The 23,972-nt window shown below is 46.2% G+C and overlaps 1 protein-coding gene across 1 annotated transcript in view; it reads right to left on the bottom strand.

The window, feature by feature from the left end:
- Positions 1 to 23,499, bottom strand: part of Cds2 (CDP-diacylglycerol synthase 2) — a 40,257-nt gene extending 16,758 nt beyond the window's left edge. Inside the window, exon 1 of the mRNA XM_032904266.1 lies at positions 23,208 to 23,499. Within this exon, the coding sequence (XP_032760157.1) occupies positions 23,208 to 23,261 (54 nt within the window). The 5' untranslated portion in view covers positions 23,262 to 23,499. The remainder of the gene's footprint in view (positions 1 to 23,207) is intronic.
- Positions 23,500 to 23,972: the final 473 nt, after the last annotated feature.

Below are 23,972 nucleotides of genomic sequence, written 5' to 3'. Positions count from 1 at the left end.
AGTGGCTGTCAAGGGAAAGCACCCCACAGCAGCTTCCACGCGGGGCAGCAGACAGACCTGGAACCCAGATTCTAAACCAGAATAAAAGCAGCACATTCTGGACAGAAAAATCGGAATGAAGGACTGGAGGGGTTGCTCTGCAGTCAGGAGGGCTTGCTCCCCACCGTCCGGAGGATCTGAGTTCAGTTTACAGTGCTCACATCTTGTCTGTTAATCCAGCTCCAAGAGGTCTGATGCCCTCTTCAGGAACGCCAGGGTCTAACACACATGAGGCACCCACAAACATGTTAAGTGCCTGCTTGCTTGCTTTTAAGTCAGAAGTGGAGCCAGGAAGACGGCTCAGTTGAAAAGGCAGTTGCTGTCAAGTGACCTGAGAACACTCTCTGGGACACACAGAGTAAAAAGAGAGAGCTGACTTCCAAGAAAGTTGTCTTCCACACACATGCTTCCATCCCACAAAATGGAATTAAATATACGTTTTAAAAAAATAAAAGTTCAGGCCCGTTGTGGTGGTGCACACTGGTAGGATTTGCTGAAGAAGGCAGAGGCAGGAGGATCATGAACAAGTTCAGGGCCAGCCTGGGCTACACACTGGGGGCTAGAGAGATGGCTCAGCAGTTAAGAGCACTGGCTGCTCTTCCAGAGGTCCTGAGTTCAATTCCCAGCAACCACATGGTAGCTCACAACCATCTGTAATGGGATCTGGTGCCCTCTTCTGGTGTGTCAAGACAGCTGCAGTGCACTCATACATTAAATAAATAATTCTTTAAAAATATTTCATTAGTACAGGAAAGCCTTCTGCAACAGATGGTAGCTTTGGTCTGGGAAGTGACCTGGCTTGTGTTCACCACACTTAGCATGGGCCTCCTTCTCTGGTTTTCCAGCAGGAAAAAGATTCCCTTATCTCACATGTTGCTGGGGAAACGGGGGAGTGTGTGGTAGCTATCCCATCAGCCTTTCCTGCTCCCATCTCTCAGTAACATACCCAAAGCACAGAACACACAGGTCAGAAGCAAAAGAACTGTAAACAGTCAGCCAATGTCAGCATCATGCTGGAGGGGTGGAGTAGAGGGGAAACAATGGGCTAGGCACTAACAAATTACTTGAGTGCAGCATTTGCACACAGGCAGCCCAATCAAAAATGGAGACCTCTGAACCACGGGTGATGTCTACCACATGCAGGCTACCTGTTAATGCATGTATGTGCTCACTCTCCCCTGGGATGCACACCACACGATCTGCCAGTCTGTGTGCCGGAAGTGAGGGCCTCTTCCCCCTCAGACTTACTTGTTTTTATGTTATGTGTGTGCTTTGACGTCCGTGTATATTGTGTGTATCATATTCACGTTTATGCCCTGGAAGACCAGAAGAGGGTGCTGGATCCCTGTGACATGAAGTTACAGATGAGCCATCGTGTGGGAGCTGGGAACTGAACCCAGGACCTTTTGGAAGCGCAGCAAGTGCTCTTAACCGCTGAGGCATTTTTCCAGTCCTGGGTGTCTGAAGCACTTCTGGGAATGGAGGTGGTTTCACAGCACAAGCTTGCAGCCAGGCTGATTCCCAAGCAGGAGGCAGGGAGGAGATGGGAAGCAGGCCGAGTGGTCACCAATGCTCTCTGATGTGCATTCACTTTCTGCTAAGATCCTGATACCCGGGAGTCAGTGGCGCTGTAGAGTGCCTGTGTGTGTGAAGGCCCACTGAAGGCTGCCCAGTCTCCTTCTCTTCAGGCCCGCCATGCCATGCTCTTCTCTAGTGCTGTGGCCTGAATTCTTCAAATAAAGCTCTTCCCCAGCCATCCACCTCGGTCTCCTCCTTGAACTCACATCCAAGGCCTTACACAGACTCTACTGAACACATAGCCCCAGGCCAACTCCCAGTTCACATGGACAACACATAGGCTACCTCTGTTGCTACTTAGGGTCCTGGAGGCCTCCTCACCTCCCTCCTCCATGGGCGTAGGTCAGTGCACTCAGAATCAGCTACTCCCAGGGCCTCATTTCCTTCCCAGGACCCCCATTTCTCCCTAGAAGCCCCATTTCCTTCCAGGCTCCTCCTCTTTCTCAAGAGTCTGCCTTCCTTTCCAGTCCCGGGTCCCAGAGCACAGGATAAGACCCTCGTCTCCACCCATCCTCCCACAGTTCCTGAGCCAGTCCCAGAGGGGTGGTGATGCTGATGTAAACAGGAAACAGAATCCTCTGCAAGGAAGGGAAACTCGCCCCTGGGGTCACGCAGATCCTTCAGCGAAAGGCAACAGCCCTTAGCGTGAAGCAGAGTTCTAGGAACCAAGAGCCAAGGAAAAGATACAAATGTTTTTAAACTGTTTCTCAAAAAGTGCCCCTAAGCAGCCTTAGGCTCTTCACCCACTCAGCCCAGCACCACGCAAGTCTCAGAACAGCACAGAAGTCTGTCTGCTACCGAAGAAAAAGTGGAAGGAAGCAGAGTGGGTGGCGAGAAAGCCCCCATGTCATGGTCTGGGGAAGGACCTTACTAAGCCTGCAACCCGCGCCTGCCACTCTTTCTGGGGGGAGCTGTTGTTTGACTTGCACCATCTCAGTTAGGATTTCTGTTGCTGCAATGAAAACACCATGACCAAAAGGAAACTTGGGGAGGAAAAGGATTTGTTCAGCTTACACTTCCAGATCATAATCCATCACTGAAGGAAGTCGGGACAGGAACTCAGGCAGGACAGGAACCTGGAGGGAGGAGCTGGTGAAGAAGCCATGGAGGGTGCTGCTTACTGGCTTGCTCATGCCTTGCTTAGCCTGTTTCCTTACAGAACCCAGGACCACAGTGAGGAATGGCGCCTCCCACCATAGGCTGGGCCCTTTCTCATTGATCACTAATTGAGAAAATGCCCTACCTCCGGATCTCCTGGAGGCATTTCCTCAGCTGAGGCTCCTTCCTCGCTGAAGCTCTAGCTTTCGTTAAATTGACTACTTAATCAGCAGTACACACCCTATTTTCTTCCAATTCCCTCTTAATTCTCAGTATTTCATGAAGGGCTGTCTCCAGCTCACCAAAAACAAAACAAAACAACAACAACAAAAACTTTCGAAGCTCCCGTGTGACAGTCTGACCTTGTATTAGAAATGGGGTGGGGCTAGTGCTGGACAGAAGCCCCTGTGGACTGGGGAATCCAGTCCAGGTAGGTGGGACTCAGCCAAGTCTACACCAATTTCTTTACCAGACACTGGTTCTCCTTTGATTCCTGTTAAAACTCTCATATTTTATCCCAGTTTGTCTTAAGAGTTAGAAACGGGGGGCAGGGGGGGCACGAGAAGAACAGAAGCAGCGCCACCCACTAGGCTCTCATTCACTTGTGGCAGCGTTTGGTGCACTGGTCAGTTATGCTTCCCAAGCTCTCCCCTCTCCGGGGACCCAACAGTCTGATCCACAAGTCCCAGTGACTGAAACGACTCCACAACTTACAAACTATTTTTTTGCACTGCTTTATATGCAAATTGCAAGTCTCCTCCTGGAGCAAAGACTTAACCTAAGCTTAACCTTAGTGCTGAATACTAACTCTGTCACCTTAAACAAGCCTTTTGGCCAGCTGCCAGGGTGATCAACGCCTTCCCTCCCCCCCCCCACCCCCCACCCCCCACACACACTTATGGAGACAAGGACCAAAGGGGAAAACTGCTAGACAGAGGGTGCTTAAGAAATGTCAGGGTCCCTGTGTCATTTGTTTGTTCGTTCTTGATGGGAGAGCCCAGTAGGTTTGAACTGAGTTCTTACACCAGACAAAAAGATAAATGCCTGCTGTGTGTGCTGCAAGTGTGTAGGGTGGGGCAGGTCTTGTCAGGAAGAACAAAGAAATACTTCTATCCCTTTTCAATTCTAATCCCATTTGACAAGTTCATATGTCTAAAGAAAAGGTCAAAGATGAGTTTACTGTGAGCTGGGAACTAAAGAGGCAAAGTGAATTTTCACCCAGCCCTACGTAGATTAACAAGAAAGGGGCACATAGATTTTAGCTCCAGAGGGAGGGGCTCTCACAGGTGAGTGAACGTAAAACTCAAACGGAAGCTTATCTACACACTTCATGAACGAGCTGGCAACTTCAAGGGCAAGGAATTGGCCCAGGGAGCTCGTGCTAACCCAAGTGTGTCCTGCATGGAGTCAAGCGCTCCTTCCTGTGATTCCTTAGCTAGCTGCTGAGGAGTCTGAGAGAACAGAGTCACAACAGCAGCTCTGCTGGCGAATACGCCTGGCCGATTTGGAGCATTCACGTCCCTAGGCATCAGGAGAGTTAGGCGGTCAGAGTGGCCATGGAAGGGATGCCGTTTCTGACTTAGTTAAAACATGCTCCACATGCCAAGATGCCACACGTTGGGGTATCATTTCTGAGACCTAAGAGAGCCACCCCACTATAGTGTGCCTTGCCTGCCGAAAGTCTCAAATCAATACTGAGAGCACTCAGCTTTCCAAGATGGAATTCATTACAGGTTCCCTTACCAGTAACAGCACTCAAAGAAAAAACCAGGGTGGGGAGCTGGGGCGTAGATTCAGCTTTTAAGAACCTAATGATGGGCAGGAGAGGTGGCTTAGTGGTTAAGAGCATTGACTGCTCTTCCGGAGGTCCTGAGTTCAATTCCCAGCAACCACATGGTGGTTCACCACTCTTTGTAATGGGATCCAATCTTCTGGTGTACACAGCTACAGTGTACTCATATACATAAAGTAAATAAATCTTTAAAAAAAAACAAAACCAAAAACCCTAATTGGCTATAAACTATCCCCCAAACTATTTGAAAGAGCAAGGGGCATCTGCAAAGGACAGGGCATTGATGCCCTTGTTACCCCAGCCAGGTTCCTGAAAAGCTGCACTGAGAGGTCACCATGTGCCTGCCTGGCCCTTGACTGACTCACCTCTCTGCTTCCCCTCCTTCCTCTTCTCATCACTTCCTCCAGCCATCTAAGCAGGCTCAATAATAAACAACTCCTGAACGTTCATCCAACTCACACAGTTTCTTCCTCACTCCACAGAAAAGAACCCCCCTGGCTGCGCCATTCCTCAAACCACAGCAAGCCAACTTCATCCCAGCCTGGTCCTAAGCAACTCCCTCATCAAAATAACCTCATCGCTACAGCCGACTGAATTAGCTCTCCATCCTCATCTCAGCAATTTCCGATACTATTACTTAAAACAAACAAAACACCAACCCCTCCTTGGCCTGGAAGCAGCACAGCCTGGCCTGCCACCCGCCTCCCCACCAGGCCATCTCAGCCAGCCTTCTCTTTAGCAGCCCCTCTTTCCCTTAATTTGGGGGTTCCTCTGGAGTTCATTCTACCACTTGACTGGCTCTGAGTAATCTCACTTGGTCAAATCAGGCCTCCAACTGCCCTCCTTTTTCTTTTTCTTGGGGGGGGGGGCTTCGGGGAAGGGTGCTGGTGACCAAACCCAGAGTTCTGCACACATTAGGTAAGTTTCTACACTTCGAGCTATATTGCAGTCATAAATTCTCTCTTGATTGCAGACATTTATGTCCAAATAACCTCTCAGAGGTCTCCACAGGCACCCAAAACTGTCCATGTGTCCATAACCAGATCTACCAGTTCCTCTCCAAACCTCTTCCCGTGTAACTTATCTTAGCAGTGGCATCTGTCACCTTGCATTTCCCACTGTGAAATGTGACTCCTTCCTCAATCCTTACAGCCACCATCACGTTTGCAAATGCAACCTCCCACACTGCTTCAAGTCACTCCTCTTCTGACTGCCTCTTACTCCTTAACTCAAGCCCGAGCATCAGCATCCGTCCTGATGACAGCAACAGCACAATCAGCCACCTCCCTCCAGCCTGGGATCCACTCTTCCACTCCCACACCACAGCACGGAGAGGGCACCTGCTCTCAGCTCCTCCTGAGGTGGTCTGAATGTCCCCATGGTCTCGGGCATTTGAATATTCGGAAGGGAAAAGAGCTAATATACTCCTCCATCCTGCAGAGCAGCCCAGTGTCCAAATACTATGTCTAAACCCTTTCAAACTCTGTCAGGATCAGATCTTGGCTAAGCTTGTCTCTTGCAGCCATTCTAAATGAGAGTTCACAAATAACTCTAATGATGCGCCTCAAGGCTTCAGAAAAACAAGAGCTGGATCTTAAGAGATGGCTCTTCCAGAGGACCAGGATTCAGTTCCCAGCAACCATGTCGGGTGGGTCATAACCATCTGCATCTCCAGCTCCTGGAGAGCCTATACCTCTGGCTCCAAGAGCACCTGCATTCACACGTACAATACCTACATAGACACTTAAAAAACCTTTTGTTAAGACACAAGCGTTTAAAATTCTTGTTTTCCACAATTAAATCATTATGTCTCTTTTTTAATGAAGATTTTTATTTTTAAATATGGGTGGACGAAGGAAGGCAATACATACCATGCGAGCGCAGAGGCCATAAGAAGGCCCTGGATCCCCTGGGAGTCGGAATGACTGTGCAGTGAAGACCTATCTAACTGACCTCGGGTCCTCTGCAGTACACCCCTTAACCACTGAGCCATATTTCTATCCCCTAACCATTGTTTCTATAGGAGCATAAAACTACATGTACAAAAGAAAGGACAAACGCCCATCTGTACTACACAACAGTCCAGATCTGAGTTGGAATGTTTCAAGCAGAATGCCACTTACGTTGCCTGATACAACAGTACGCACACTTGTCTTGTGGTCAGAACCAAGGCTACAGTGAAGTCATGCAATGCCAGAAACACCTCAGCTTCATTCTGCATTTTGAAGCAATTTTTGGCCCCGGTATGTTTAGAAACTGTTTTACTGTTGGCAATTTTTGAAAATGTTTCCATTCTTTTACAAGTCTGTTCACTTCTGCACTCTGACTTGGCATTTCCACCACACTCACCTCTGCTCCTCTTCCCCCACCTGTCTCCCTTCCCCACCCACCCATCTCCGTGTCCGCTGTTTACTACTTGTTTTTAAACCTATCAAGGACATCTTGTGCTGCCTCTTGGATACGTAGTCTTCATTGGATGTTGGTCTAGCCACCAGGGGTCACACCTTAAGGAAAACTGATTCTCCCTGTCCCAGGAGCTATCAGCTACTAGTAGCTTCTTAGCTTGGGGTGGAACTTCGGACCGACCTCCCTCTCTAGGTTAAGAATCTGTCTGGCCAGCTTGTGTAGCTTTTATGCATACTCTCTCAACTGCTGCAAATTCACATGTGTAACTGCCCTACTGTGTCCAGAATGTTTCCTTCTAGTCATCCTCCACCTTACAGCTCTTACAGTCTTCCCACCCCCTCTTCTCCCAGGATCCCCAAGCCTGGCTTGAGTGGAGCAGGTGAGATATAAACTATCCTGTTAGGGCTGAGCATTCCCCGTCTCATTCTCCGCACCTTGATCAGCTATCGGTCTCTGTGTTAATAGCATCTATAGCAAAAAGAAAAACAAAAACAAAGAAGGAAAAAAGGAGGAGGAAAAAGCAACCGCAGGTTCTCTGATGAGGACTAACTAATGCATTAATCTATGAGTAGAACAATAAGTCATTAGGAGGTCATTTTACATACTGAGTACAACTAATACTGGGCCGTGAAGAAAACACGCACAGCAGCCATCAGCTGTCAGTAGTGTCTAATATAGGGGTGAAGCTGAGCTTCTCTATCCATGAAATTACTGACTGACTTGATCTTGTACAGGTCTCGTGCAAGTAACCATAGCTATGGTAAATTCATGAGTGCAACAGCAATGTCATCTCCAGAAGAGATCAATTCACAGCGCTCCTCCCCAGCCTCGGGCTCCTCCCCAGCCTCGGGCTCCTCCCCAGCCTCGGGCTCTTAGACTTTCCTCCTCCTCTTCAGCAATGTCCCAATGTTCTGCTTGCGGCTGAGGACTCAGTCCCTGATTCTCAGCGTTCTGACCAGTTATGAGTCTCTGCACCGACTGATGCCTACTGCAAAAGGAACACTTTCTGATGATGCCTGGGAGCAGCACTAATCATGGGCTTGGTGATTTGAATGACAAGTCCCTAATAAGTCTCAGGCACCTAAATCCTTGGTTCCCAACTTATAGAACTCTTTGGGAAGGATTAGGAGGTTAACGTTGTTGGAGAAGGTATGTCACTGGGGGGCAGGTTTCAAAAGACTCACCATTCCCAGTGTATGAACAAACACACACACGCACGCACACTCACACACACACCTCCTACTTTCTGACCAAGACGTGAGCTCTTAACTGTTCCTGCTGACATCTATATTCTGCCACCACTGACTGACTCTAACCCTCTGAAACCAGGAGCCCACATTAAATGCTTTCTTTTACAAATTGCTTGGTCCTGGTACTTCGTCACAGCAAGAGAAAAGTAACTAAGACAACTGATATAAACATGAATGTTAGAAGACCGTTTGACTGCAGAAGTACAGTGCAGAGATGTACTTCCCAACATCAGCTAATGCACTGCCCGGAACAACAAATAAACAGACAAAACCTTTTAGACTCTCAGTGCTTCCACCCGGCACTACAATGGACAGGTCTAGGAACATTTCCACTTGTTTCTCAGACAGGTTCAGAAACATATCTGCATCTCAGCCAAACTAGACTACACACTGGAAGGCCCCTTGAAAAGCTAACACTTGAAAATGCTACCCTCATAGTAAGAAACACCTAGTTAGTCCAGGCATGAGGGCCACAACCCTGTAACTCTCAGCACTAAAGAGGCTGAGGTAGGAAGAGTATGAATGTGAGGCCGGCCTTGACTACACACTGAGACTGTCAAGAATGGAACAGGAAAGGAAGAAAAGACTACACAGGTGGAGGCAGGCCTGGCAGCATGTTATCTGTAGTCCCAGCTACTTGGAAGGAGTCAGATGTGGGAGGATCATGTGAGCTTGGGTTTCCCAATAGAATGGGCAACACAGAGAGGCCCAGCCTAAAAGAACAACCTGCTTTTCCCTGCTTGTCCTTTAACCTCATTAGCTCTGACAGCAAACATTCACCTGTGTACTTCAATGGAAAATGAGCTCTATGTTGGAAGGAACTTGTTTGACTCACTGCTATGTCCCATGTCTGACAACCTTGCCAACCAGGTAATTCTACCATGAGGAAAGAAGCTGAAAATCCGAGGTTCTTGGAACCAAGTCTCAGCTAAGCATCGACAAAGTGAACAAACATGTCCAGCCCAATTGAGTCCCTAGGCGCACACTCAAGCAGGATTTCTACATGCAGACTGTGGGGCATGACCTCAGCAGCTCTCGCTGGACCAACTCAAGAGGTGCTGGTTAGAAGCAGTGGCCTCTCAGTCAGAACACAAGGGCGACAGGAGAGTCACAGTGGCTTCCAGTAGGAAGTCTAAGCCCCTGAGACATAATCTCTCAACAAGCCACACCAGAGAGACAGGGAGGCACTGAGTTTGTCCTGCATGGTGATAGCTCATGCTGTCTATGTCCCTGCAGGTTCTTTCTATCCTGTGACCAGAAGACAAATGCCAATGAAGTTTCCAGGACACCACCAAAGCAACAAGCAGATGTATCTGACTCATGCTCAGGGCCCTAATACCGGCAATTCACTGGAGCTGTCTCTCCATAATGAGCAGCCGTTCCCTGAGCACATGAAGAGGGAAGAACTGAGCATAAAACAAAACAGCTAAACTGACCTTCGAAACAAGACACTCCTCATCTCAGGGAGAAGTCCTGGGGGAGAGAAAAACAGCACAAGCCATGTGATCCTGGGGGAAATCAAGTCATCTTGGACTTCATCTTTTGCATATGCAAGAAAAGAAAATTCCTACTTCAAGAATAGACAAAACGTGGCTGTAGCAAGTTGAGACCCACTGGGTCTTAAAATTAACTTAGTGCATTACAAATAGACACACACACACACACACACACACACACACACACACACACACACACACACTGCCAGAAAGTAGGCTGGTGGCTCCCACGGGAGAGGCCGGTGAACGGAAGACATCACACAGAAGCCTCCCCATGGGAGCATCCCCAGGGACTGGAAATGTTCTGTCTGATGTGAGGCTGCTGAGGGATGTGCTTAATTTATGAAAAGTCACTGGGAAAGTACAGTATGTGCACGTTTCTGTTATAATTCAACAAGAGTTACAGAAAGGGTAGATATGACGACGGTAGCAAAGAGTAGCAAACTTTGACTTGTTCACAGAAAGGGTACAGTTTTGTGAGGCTTTTATTCCCAAGTCACGTGTCTATACAAGCGACATACACAGATCCAAATCCTAGTGATGGGGGCCAACAAGGCTGTGGGGGCAGACAGAAGACATCCTTTTTAAGAAGAAAAGCTTGGGTTTGAGGCTATAGCTCAGGGGAGAGCACTTGGGTAGCACGTGCTGGGCTCTGCCGTGATCTTCAGTACCACCATCCCCTCCGCCATGGCGCAACACAACGCACTCTGAAAGTCTGTACCAGTCAACAGGCGTACTTGGACCAAGTGTCCTTTTAGAAGCCATACCTCCTGCATGATCCTCAGGAGGAAGAAAAACAACCAGTAAGGCAAAGCTTCTGTCTGAAGATTAAGTCTCAATCAAGCTCAAAGACTTTCTAAACAGATGAAACTCAAGCACATCAAGACAAGCAGGAAATCCTGTCTTGGGGGAAAAAAACAAGACTACTAGCGACTAAAGGCTATAGTCAGCCCATGGGCCTCAAGTCTCAAAGTTAGCATGTGTCCTTAGCAATGTCTGACTAAAAGAAGGGCAGCAACTTAGTGGTCCTCACTTCTCCGGCTAGAGCAGCGTGCACAGAGAAAACACCTTGAACAGAAATATCTACGTCACCATCACCACCGACGCAGGTCTTAAAAGGAATTTCATTTTAAAGCTGTTTTGATTTTATTTTTAATAAACTCAGTTAATGTGGGACATCGTGGTAAATTTTCATTGGAAATATTTAAATTTTGTCTACTAACCTACTCAAGAATAATAATTAATGTTCAATTATATTTTTATTAACTTGGGTTTTTAATTACTATTCTGAGGTATATCAAAAAAGTTAAATATTTGAACCACTTGATTGTCTTGAATCCTAAGCATTTTTAAATAAAACACTGGGGCTGGGTTAATGTAGCACTAACAGCTACCTGCCTGGTACTTCAGCACTAAGGAGAACACTGACAGGCCAGTTCTTTGTGTTTCACAACATATGAGTCACTAAGCGTAACAAACTAAATCAGAGGCCTGGTTCGCACTGCCCAAGTAGCTGCTAATCTTCACAGCTGATTTAGTACCAACTCAGCCCCAACCTCCTGACAAGCCACAGGTGCAGGGAACTGGGTCCAGCCATGTGAAAGGAGTTCATGGCCAAGTCTGCAGGACAGCCAAACCTGAGAGTCCAACCCCCCGGAGCAGTTGACGAAATCTAAGTCAAGAACCCAATCCCAGAGACCATGTGCTGAGAAGGCAGCAGAAGATGCCACATAATGGAGTCGTGGACAGTGATTTCCACAGAAGCGAGGGGAAGAAAGGAGGTGTGGGAATGGGCTGGAAGAGTCCAGAGCGTTTCCCAGAAGAAGCTGGGGTTGATCTGGGTCTCAGAAGACTGGGGCTCTGTGACAGTCACTGCACACTGCTCCAGGATGCTCCTGCTTCCGGGATACAAGCCTCAAAGACCCCAGGCCACTGCCATTGCCTCCCCTCTACAAAACAGATGGAGAGAAAGGCAGGAGACACTCGAGCCTTCCTTCTTTGGATGGCTCTATCACCAAACCCAAGGAGAAAACTGACTTAGGGGATGATGTGCTCTGCGAGACCAGAAGGGAGAAAGTTGATCAAGGCCACATGCTCTGCAGACTGTTCCCCATTAATGTTCTCCAGGGACAACATACATAGACAAATACACAAACTTCATGAAGATTTCCTCAACATGGTTTCAGTCAAAGTGTGTGTGCGTGTGTGTGTGTGTGTGTGCGTGTGTGTGTGTGTGTGTGTGTGTGTGTCTGTGTCTGTGTGTCTGTGTGTGTCTTTTAACACAAAACCCAGTCAACATTTTAAGTGAATGCACAGGAAAATCTCGAAACAAATTTTGCATAACAACTAAGAAACCATTCATTCTGCAAACCACATGAAATTTCAAATCTGTAGTCCCCAAAGCTACTGACATTTTGAAGCTTGCATTAGTAGCATGTTCTCTGCAGCAATATGATGGTGAGATACTTTACTTTAAAAAAAAAAAAAAAAAAGGAGGAGGAGGCCTGGGAGAGACGGCTCAATGGTTAGGAACACTTGTTGCTCTTCCAGAGGGCCTGAGTTTTAGTTCCAAGCATCTAATGTAGGTGGCTAACGACTCCATCTCCAAAGGATAACCCATCCTCCTCTGACTTCAGGCACACTCATGTGGCATTCACTTACACACACTTACACACACACACACACACACACACACAAATACACATAAATAAAAATAAGTAAATATTTTTAAAATACAGGTCCAATATTTAATTAAAATATCTCATAACACCTCCAGTTAAGTCTTATAATCACTCTGCCCAGAGCTTGACTGTCCAGAGCCTACAGGACAATTAAAGAGTGACTGGACAGAGGGAAGCCGAGGAAGCTGTAATCATTACGATCCCCCCAAACCTGAACACTGGGGAGCAGCCAGTATGTGTCACTGTGCTCAAGATCTGATGGATCATACACCGTCACTTTTATACCCAACGACAGTGGCAGCTTCAGTCCTCTACTCCATGACAAGTGAGGCACGTGCTTCATTCATTACGGTTGTCCTTAGTTACTAAGGTCGTTATTACTTGTTTATGTATATCCATCAACTTATGTTATAAATTAAAACTCTGTGTGTGTATGTGTGTGTATTCATGTGGTGTGTGTGTATTCATGTGGTGTGTGTGTGTGTGTGTGTGTGTGTGTGTGTGTGTGTAAAGGCCAAAGGTCAACTCAGGAGTCAATTCACTGTGTTTCTGAGACAGGCCCGCCATTAGCCTGGAGCTCACTAAGAAGCCCCAGAGAGTCATGTCTCTGCTACTACACCTACAGAATTACAAGCTGTGCCACCACGTCTAGCTTTTTTGGATAAGTTCTTGGTATCAAACTCAGTTCCTCATGCTCATGTAGCAAGCAATTTGATGGCTATGAAGGATGTCCCCATTCCGAAAACAATATTAAATGTTTGAACATTTTTAGCTACTTTATTTGTCTATATACCCAGAGACAGGTAAAAATTTCTCTGGGGAAACAGGGTAGCCTGCTCTAAAGTATGCTTCATACAGAGAAGGAAAGACAATGCCTCAAAATAATCAACCAGACACCATTCCCACAGGCTGTTCAGGGGGAAATACTAAGGCAAATTAGAACAGTGTGACAGTATAAGGCGGGCAGGCCAAGCCCCAAGTCTGCTCTGCCACTGCCAGGCTACCATATAGTAGCTCTTGAAAAAAAATCAAGAAACACATTGTGGAAGCTACCAATTTCCTGTAGAAGAAAATGCACTCATTGTATCAAAGGCTTAAACAATGGCCAGCAGTTTTCTGGCTCTGCGGTTCTAAACAAAAGAATCTTCCAAGGAGATCACGCATGAATGGCTGAGGTTAGTATTTTCTTGGGTTTTTTTTTTTTTTAAAAAACTAGAGCTATTGTACATAGCTTCTAGTTATAATAGCCAAGTATTTAAAACAATTTTAATTCTTAACAAATATAATGGAGTAAAGCTCAGCACAAAACACAATGGCCTATAGCTTTTAAAATTATGGGGGAGGGTCAGTTAGGAGTACTTGCTGTTCTTGCAGACGTTAGTTTGGTTCCTAGCACCTATATGGCAGCTCATAACCTCCTGTAATTCTAGTTCTAAGGGATCCAACACCTTCTGGCTTCTTCTGGCTCCTGCACATATGTAATGCACACAAACTCATGCAGCCACATACACATAAAAACAGTAACTTTTTTTAAGTTTAAAAAAACCGATGGCTGAGCTAGAGAGATAGCTCAATGATAAGAGCAGCACTGGCTGCTCTTCCAGAGGTCCTGAGTTCAATTCCCAGCAACTACATGGTGGCTCACAACCACCTGTAATGGGATTCGATGCCCTCTTCTGGTGTGTCTGAAGACAGTTACAGTGTACACACACACACAGAGAGAGAGAGAGAGAGAGAGAGAGAGAGAGAGAGAGAGAGAGAGTAAATCCTTTAAAATAAAATGGCACCAGCCACCAAGCCTGGTGGCCCAACTTAGTCTCCATAACCCATAAGGGAAAGGAAAAAACGCATGTCCCACAAGCTGTCCTCTGACTGCTACCTGCACACAAATGAATAAATGCAATAAAAATATTTTTAAAAGATGCAGGGAGCTGAAGAGATGCTCTTCCAGAAGACCCAGGTCCAATTCCCAACATCCACATGGACGCTCACAACCTCCCGGAACTCCAGACCCTGGAAACCTGACGCCCATTCTGGGCTTCTGCAGGTATCAGTCACACCTGTATATACAGACACACTCGAAGACAAAACACTCACATGCAAACAAGATAAAATTAACCAAATCTTTAAAAAAAAAAACACTGAGTTTAGAATCTCAATATTTAAATCACATGTCTAGAAAAATGGGAAGACCACAGGTAATAAAGTAGCTGATGCAGGAATGTTTAAAATGTCTAAAAACCAAACAAGATATATATTAAAATATTAACAGTGGTACTACACAGCAGAATTGAGAGCATTTCTTCCTTTCTCTTTCGGGCTTCGACAGTAAGAATTTTGTCTTTCTCTGTTTCTTCCCAATCGAGTTTGAAACACTGTCTACATTGCTGTTTACATCGGGGCATTGCTTCCATGAGCACAAAGAGGCAAAGTGTGAGATTACTCACAGCTGCCTTTTCAGTCACGCAGCTACCTGTACTGAACCACAGCTGTGTCTCGCATGAGTTCACACGCAGACTTTATTCTCACATGTATACATCCACTGGTTTCTATACCAAAGGCCTGAATCGTTTCCAGTGAGGAGGTGAGATTTCTATAGCTCGAAGTGGAAGAGGATGACAACGAAAGACACTCTAGACGCTGGAACCAAGGACCACGATCAATGGCACAGAGGCATCCAGCAGGAGGTGCCAAGGGAGACAGAAAGGAGTCTAGGACTTTGTTCCATAATTCATAGTGTAGCTTCACAAGTGCTAGAAGACAAAGCACAGATGGACTAGAGCAGCAGGAGCCCATCCTGGAGCTAGAGGAGGCTCAGTGTGAAGAGATCAGAACAGCAAAGGCATCAAGTCCGGGAAATGTGCCAGGCAGCAGATAAAAAAATCCAGCTAATACTTGGCTAGAACCTGAGTCCTGGACTGGGCAGAGGAGCAGAGGAATTACAAGACTGACAGATTTCTTTTTAATAATTTAGATTAATTTTGTGTGTGTGTGTGTGTGTGTGTGTGTGTGTGTGTGTGTGTGTGTGTGGTACATGCAGTAGTTGCTCGTCTTTTTGTAGAGCGCAGGGATCGATCTCAGGTGTCAGACTTGGCAGCAAGCTTAGTCATGGGGGCCCAAGGCTAACAGATTTCAAGCCTGAGTGATTACAGGATCCGTGGTTCTAGCCAAGGAGGAAAAGAAACCGTAGAAACAGGGTCAGCATAGAGAACATGGCAAACTCGGGCATGAGACAGGCCAAGCTTGCGCTATGAAAGGACAGAGGCTTATGTTCAGACGGCTGAACCACAGGACTAGTCAGGAACAGATGGGAGGACACAGCAGTTAAGAGTCAGTACGTGGGGGTGAGGGTGTCTGTGACAGCCATCTCTCAATATCAGAGACTCAAAAACAGAATGGAGTCAGTAAATCCTAGGTTCAAATAGTTGGATAGTCAGTCAGTCAGACGACAGTTTTCGAAGACAGGGTTTCTCTCCATAGCCCTGGCTGTCCCTAGCTCTGTAGACTGGACTCTAAGTCACAGAGATTTACCTGCTTCTGCCTCCCAAGTGCTGTGGTTAAAGGTGTGTGCCGCCAACACCTTTTCAAACTCTCAGCCAAGCCTTCAGGAAGGTCTAAGATGGCTCTATGGGGACCCTACCACAAAGAGGCTGCTGCTACATGCACCACATCAAAGGACATCTGACCTGAGCAAGACAGTGCAAGCCTTTCCAGATACCAGCACCAAGGAGCTCATCAGCTCACCATGGGAGGGGTGTCTGATGGAGATAGGAGGAAGGGGCCTCACGCGGCACACTTTCCCTCAAATCCTGACCCAGCGGGCACTGTCACTTATAATAAATGATAAAAATTTAACTTTTCGAGGTCAGGTAGCCATGTGGGCCCAAAGCCATTCCTACTGTTGGATAAACATGAGGTCAAAGATCAGTGATTGGCACAGGGAAGGTGGCTAATAGGGCGGTGGGGCGAGGTGCCTCCCTACTCCCCCAGTCAAGCAGCTACTGCACAACAGGCCTTGGAAAGCTGAGACCCTGCTTGATGCCAGGAACAAATCAGCATTCATTCAACAAGTCTCTGGCAGACTTAATAGCCAAGAGCCCGGGTCTCTTCCAAACTGGCTGTACTTTTTTAACACCACAGCCTCTTATGCCAGTCAAGGACTAAAAACTGTCACAGCACAAGTGTAAATAAACAAGCTATATAAAGGCATCTGATCAGTCTATACAACCTCAGAAGGACAGACAACTGTGAAAACTAGAAGTATTGGACAGACACTTTCAAACACGCTAAAGGAAGATTATTTGTACTGTGAAATGTATCACAAGATTCACTTTCAATGAGTTTCTCAGCCAGGTTCAGTGGCACATGCCTGTAATCTTAGCACTTAGCAAGCAGAAACAGAATGATCAAGGGTTCAGGGCTAGCTTAAATTATGTGAGAGACCTTGTACCAAATAAACAGGAAGGGCTTGGCCTGAGAGATGGTGACCTGAATTCAAACCCAAGAACACAACCTCCACACACTCACTGCAGCATGTTTACCTACACACACACACACACACACACACACACACACACACACACACACACACACTAATATTTAGGTTTCTGTTTAAGGGTTAAGGGTGTAGAATGCTTGAAGTAGAAACCATTATAGCCTGGGTTTGACCTCCTGCCCCACCAAAATACAAAAATAACTTAATAAAAAAAAAAAGCTCACTGGGAATCAAAATGACATAGAGGCTGGATATAGGTCAGTGGTAGATGACCTGCGGAGCATGGACAAGGCCCTGGGCTCCACCCCCAGCACGTGAGCATGAGCACACAAGCCTGATTAAATTATAGATATGACCCCATACATACTGACATCGGCCTCGACCAGAGAGATGGCTTGGTGGTTAAGCGCACTGACTGCTCTTCCAGAGGTCCTGAGTTCAATGGGTTGGGGATTTGGCTCAGTGGTAGAGCGCTTGCCTAGCAACCGCAAGGCCCTGGGTTCGGTCCCCAGCTCCGAAAAAGAAAAAAAAAAAAAGACATCGGCCTCAACCAGAGACACGGATGTATACTAGAGCCACAGGTAATGCACAGAGCAGACTGAAAGAGAGAATGTTCTGGGAGGTGCCAATCTGATGACGAGGATGCTGCTGGAACAGACAGTTCTGACGCTTAGTCATGCCTGGCCAGCATTTCCCCTAGTAGCCTCACACGCTCACACTGCCGGGAGTGAAGTTCTGTGGTGGCCAAGCCCAAAAAAGGAGATCGATTCTCGGATGGCCCAATGGCTACTCTCAGGGATAGACTTCAAAATATATTAATCAGAGAGCCAATGACTGAGAAATGTCTAATCTAATTTCTCTTTTAAAAAAGAAAAAAAATCTCAGTCTGGAGAGATGACTCAGTGGTTAAGAGCACTGACTGCTCTTCCAGAGGTCCTGAGTTCAAATCCCAGCAACCACATGGTGGCTCACAACCATCTGTAATGGGATCCGATGCCCTCTTCTGGTGTGTCTGAAGACAGCTACAAGTATACTCACATACAAAAACAAATAAATATTAAAAAAAAAAATCTCCCCACACTCACCACACACACTATGAGACCTCACTTGCTTTTTACATTTTACACTAGAGATTTTTTTTTTTGGGAACTTTTTATTTATAATTACATAAGAAAACTGAGCCACAAGTGGTGCCCTTAATCCCAGCCATCAGGAGACAGACGGCCCAGGATCTCTGTGAGTACATGGAGTTCCAGAATAGCCAGGAATATATAGTGAGACTGTCTTTAAAAAATAAATAGATAAATAGCAAGAAATAAGAATAATAGATAAAATTTAGATTTTTTTCTAAACCAAAACTCATCAATATAAGAACTTGTAAGACTTTAAATTAATGCATTAATTCTATATCCTTAAAGGCACCATTACGCAATATGAGAGAAAAAGCTTAAATGACTCACACTACCAAGCCTTCTCCCTAACTCTGTTACCTTAGGCAAGAAACTTAACTTGGCAGATGTGGCACCTCTCACATGAAGCAACAACCTGTAAGACCTCTTGTCCCAGAGTCAAAGACAGCAGGAGCGAGTTAACGTTTTTTTTAAAGGGTATTAAGCCATCGTAAAGAAATATACTAATGCATGCAAATACAAAATATTTTGAATAAAATTAGTTTTGTAGGGGAAGATGGATTTCAAGCAGTCATACATTGGGAAGTAACGGAGCCTTTAAAATAAACTAATATTGTATTTCTAACATACACCAGTAAGACGGCTCGATGAGCAAAGGTGTTTACCATGGAACTGAGTGCAAACTCCAGGGTTCCACAGGCAGAAAAGAACCCGCTCTGCAGGTTACGTTCTGACCTCTGCATGTGCCAATGAACAACTCAGACAACAAATAATAAAAAAATAGATATTTAAAATGTTTTAAGAAACCTAAAATGCTAGGGTATATGACAAACCTACCTTTTCCTGCATTTCATTACAGACTGTCTACAAGGTTGAGGTTTTCTGCTTTTTCAATTCCCAAGTCACTGCTTATGTAAAAACTTTAAAAAGAAGTAACACACAGGGCTGGAGGGATTCTTCAGTAGTTAACAGCACGTGTTGCTCTTGCAAGGGGCCTGGGTTCCATTCCTACCACCCACATGGCTGCTTACGACCATCAATAATCCTAGGTCCAGGGGCTCCAATGCCCTCTTCTGGCTCCATGGGCACCAGGAACACATGTACTACACATACATACATACATACATACATACATACATACATACATACATCCTTTTCTCTCTCTTGACTAGTGTTAGGGAGTTAAACAGGTGGAAAAAAGGGAAAGAAGACCCCCACAAAGTAACAAACACTGGCTATATCAACACATACAAAAAAATTAATTTAAATTCTATCAAAATCTATTTTAACCAACAGTAACAGTGGCTAACAAGTTCTTACAACAGCCATGTTCTGCCTTGGTGCACACCTTCCCCACACACTAATCCGCTCCAATGACCTATGAAGCACATGCAATTCTCCCACTTAGGATTTAGGGTTTGACAACTGATTTACACTAGAGGTAATGTGGAGGGGCCTAGTGAAAGGCTGACCTCACGGACACTCTGATTTATCTGTAATCAAATCGTGAATTCTCCTTTCTAGCCATAATGGCATATACCTTTAATATCAAGCCTGGGAAGACAGAGACAGGAGGATTTCCAATTCAAAACCATCCTGAGCTAAATAGCAAGTCTGAGACCAGTCTAGAGCACTCAACAAGACCCTGAAAATAAACAAACGACTTGCTGCCAGTCTGGACTAACTTCAGCTATCTAGAATAGAAGCCCTTGAAACAACTAACACTATATTTTCAAACTGTGGCAGCATCTAAGTAAAGCAGAAAATCCAGAACCTTCCCTTTAAGTCCGTAACAAAAAGTCTCCTGAAAGGCCAAACCAATTGTTTTTAGTATTTTGGTCCAGGTTTCATCTTTAGCTTCCTAAACTGTGCTGGGAAAACACAGCCAGGCAACAGAGAACTGTCCTAAAGCTTAGCTTCCAAAGGTCTCAGTTTGTCAACTGCTTTGGGACTCTAGCTCCCAGAGAACATTTCCTTTATTAGCAACTAGCTTTGAGAATTCCATTCTAGATGCTAAATATAACAAAATACCTCCTGACCTTTTATAAACACATTCTTCAGATTATTTTGATAGTGGTGATTGTCTATTAACAAGACTGACTTGGGGTTGGGGAGTGCTCAGTGGTAGAGCGCTTGCCTAGCAAACGCAAGGCCCTGGGTTCGGTCCCCAGCTCCGAAAGAAAAAAAAAAAAACCAAGACTGACTCGCGAACACATTTTAGCCATTATTAACCTTTTGAGGAATCTTTCAAAATTGTTCTGTAAAGAACTGCCTTGGAAACTGTTCTTTGGATCCTGGTACTACGAAGTAATAGAGTTCAAATTTCACAATTCATTTCTCTAAAAAGACATCAAGGCTTTGTTTAGATCTAAACCCTTGGATTGTGGTACGACACGAGAGTATTAGCAAAATCAGAAATCATGGCAGTAGATCTTCCTCCAGATTATGAAGAATAAACAAGGATTGGGTGGTGAGACGACTCCACAGTTAAGAGTGCTTGCTGCCCCTGCACATAACCAGAGTTCAGTTCCCAGCATGCAGATCAGGAAGCTCACAAACACCCGAAGAGTAGCTCTGGGGAATCTGATAGCCTCTTCTGGCCTCCATGGGCATGCATACACACATGCACATACACACAGAGGCACACACAAATATAAACAAAAGCAAATCTTTTTCTAAAGAATTAAGGTTTCTAAATTTTTACTACATATATTCATCAAAATAAGGCATTTTTCACTGTTTCCTAAGTGCACTTTTTACTTAATTTTTTTTATTTTTAAAATCACTTTTTAATTTTTTCTTTTATTAAGACGAGGTACCTTATTTTTTATATTCATTTTTATGCCATTAAAAATCCCATGTGGGGGGGCTGGAGAGATGGCTCAGTGGTTAAGAGCACTGACTGCTCTTCCCGAGGTCCTGAGTTCAAATCCCAGCAACCACATGGTGGCTCACAACCATCTGTAATGAAATCTGATACCCTCTTCTGGTGTGTCTGAAAACAGTTATAGTGTACTTATACATAAAAAAATAAATAAATATTTAAGATTCTTTCACTTGATGTCGTGTCTCAGCAATGAGGAAAATAAATCATGTACCAATTAAGCCAACTTGAATTTAAAAAAAAAAAAATCCCATGTGTGACAATTCAGAAATAGTAAGTAATTATTACCCTGCATGGGCTGATTGCCTACAACAATCTTTCCAGCAGAAGGGTAACTGCTATGTTTCAGGGAGCATACACCTAGCGGGCCTCACAACCAACCACAAGTTTCTTTCACTGCACAAGTGGTTTAAATGCACTTGTAATTACTAAGGCTGGACAGCTCCTCGTATCGTCTCTACCTAAAATATGGAAGTGAATGTTAAAGAGTCAGCAGACACTTTACGCTTGGAGAATGGAGCCAAGAGCTGGGTGGGGAAAATGAAAGCTGCCTCACCCCTACCAATATCACAGTTGTTTTGTCTTGTCTACGTATTATAGTTAACTTTTTAAGTAAATAACTGTATGTGTGTGTAGGTGTAGCTGTACGATAGCTATCAAGACTTTGGGTGGTTGGGTTGGTTTGTTTTGTTTTCAAGACAGGGTTTCTCTGTGTAGCCCTGGCTATCCTGGAATTTGCTCTGTAGACCAGGCTGAACTCAGAGAATTCAGGGATCCACCTGCCACTGCCTCTGCTGGGACCACAGGCATGCTCCACTACGCCTAGCTAGGCCTTCTTCCTTCTCCCACTTCTCACACCTTTAAGTCACCCTTAACTATACAGAGTGGCATTCAAACTCACTAAGGGGTATTCAGAACACGGTTTTCTTCAGGGCCAATCCCTGTGCTCAGGGAAGATTAGAGATTTGTAAGTATTTGTCTTTGCAAGGTACGCCTAAATCTAGACCTTAGCCCTAAACTTTCTCCAAAGGAATAGAGTTCTCCTCTGATGACCCACTGTCTACAATAGTAACAAAGTTGTTTAAACCCTTTATCTTTCATCTGAAACATTCTTCCTAGTAAAATTACTGTTGGCATACTGTCCCTAAGGCTTATGCATGTTTCCTTCCTGATGTTCTCTCTAACCAATTTAAACACCGTAAAAAGGTACGAGCTGGCTGACTGGGGGAGGGGTATGCCTTTAACTGTATAGCACAGGGTAGGCAGATATGGATGAGGTACAAGCCAGTTAGCAGGGCTTCATAGAGAGATTCTGTCTAAAACCAAATAAAAGTTCAGACGACAAACGTGGGTGCTTAGGCTTGATGATGTTTCTTTAAACAGCATTTGGGGGAGAAGGGGGTTCCTTAGTCCCAGCACTGACTGATCTCTGGAATGGAGGCCAGCCTGATCTACAGATCAAGTTCCAGGACAGCCAGGGCTACTGAGAGAAGCCCAGTTTCGAACAAGCAAACAAAGATACTAAACTCTGTCAACTATTAATCAGGGGAAACGCAGCATATCCTCCTTTATTGAAAACAGGCTAGAAACAGACCGTCAGCAGAACCCTTATTTCCGTATCAGCTTGTAGGCCTAGGTAAGCTTCTGCAGGTCACAAGCTCGCAATCCCTGAGTTTTAACTCCATCATTCGGGTCCAGGCTGCTTTAGTCGGTTCCACACTTCACTCACTGACCCTGACCACAAATACTGTCATTTAACGTCCACAGTACAACCACCACTCTCCACCTTTCTCAACTTCACACAAACCTCGCACTTTCAACCAAAGGAGCGCCCCCACATTGGCTGTGTCCCTGCCAAAATGGCCTCCTCCTTACCTTCCTCCTTTACCCCATCAATGCCCACACTTGGCGCAGTAAACAAACCCACCATTGGGAGCACACACCTGCTCACTAACCTGCCCGCTCACCGCGTGAATCAAGACGCCTCTCTGATAGAACCAACAAATGTAATGTTTTAATTAAGTTCAAAATAAGGTTTTAATCTCCCAGGGGACAAATGCTATGGCCTGAGTCTCTCCACTCCCCAATTAACAGTAGTATTTGTAAAGCAAGCGGTGAGCCTACATCGCACTCCAAGCAAGGTCTGTGGGGTGTCCAGTCTCCACATCAGGAAGGCCTAGGGAAGGCGAAGACCCTCCAGAGCTCACACGCTACTCCCCATGCCCGCAGGCGGCTGTCCCCAGGAGCAAAGAACGCTCGCCGACCCTCTGCGCATCCCAGGCCTGGTGCCCAGGGCCATGACAAAGGTCAGAGGGCAAGGCTGCCGGCGCGCCCCTCCGTACTCAACGATGCCTCTACCTTGTCCTCCGGAGGTGCGTCCTCGCGGACAGCCCTCTGCCGTAGCTCGGTCATGCTGGGGACCCGGGCGCGACGTCACCCAGAGTGAGCAGCGCGGTGGCTGTGGAGGTCGGCTCAGTGTGCACGGCCTCTCGGCGGGCCCGAGCACCTCGCAGCCCCACCGCGCCTCGCACAACCCCTGCAGCAGCGCCACTAACCCCGAGCCCGGCCCCGCCCAGCACCGCTGCCGCCGCCCTTGCCGGGAGAGCGGAGCCGCTGTTTCTACAGAGGCCGCTCGCTCCTCCTCCCGGGAAGCTGTGAGCCAGCGCGCACGCGCACTGCCACCATCTCCGCCCCGGAGCCCAGACGCCTGGAGGCGGGGCAGCCTGGCGGAGGTAGGGGGAGTGAGCGGAGTTCGAGATATTCATTGGACAAAACTTGGAGGGGGCGGGAGAAAGCAGAATGAACCAATGGGGTCCTTGCATCGTACCGCAAGTGCCCGCGCTCCAGTGCTGGGTCCAGAAGGTAACCTGTTACTGGGGGTATGACAGCGCCTCTCGGAGGCCTAGGCTGGCCAACACTTGCTGCTCTCAGCTTGAGAGCACAAGCGAAGAGACCGGATGGACCTCTGAACATCATAGCAGGAGGTGAAACCTAAGTTTCAACTCACGTTGCCTTGCCAAGCCATGTCGCTAGTAAATTAGTAAGCACTGGTTCTGTCTAGGCACCGAACTCAGAAATAGCCTTGGTTAGTTTGTCTCGTTCAAATTATACACCTTTTTCCTT

This window comes from Rattus rattus, chromosome 5, assembly GCF_011064425.1.
Source record: "Rattus rattus isolate New Zealand chromosome 5, Rrattus_CSIRO_v1, whole genome shotgun sequence".
NCBI classification, from domain to species: domain Eukaryota; kingdom Metazoa; phylum Chordata; class Mammalia; order Rodentia; family Muridae; genus Rattus; species Rattus rattus.
Note: the sequence above shows the minus strand (reverse complement) of the source record. Positions and strands in the feature narration are given on the sequence as shown.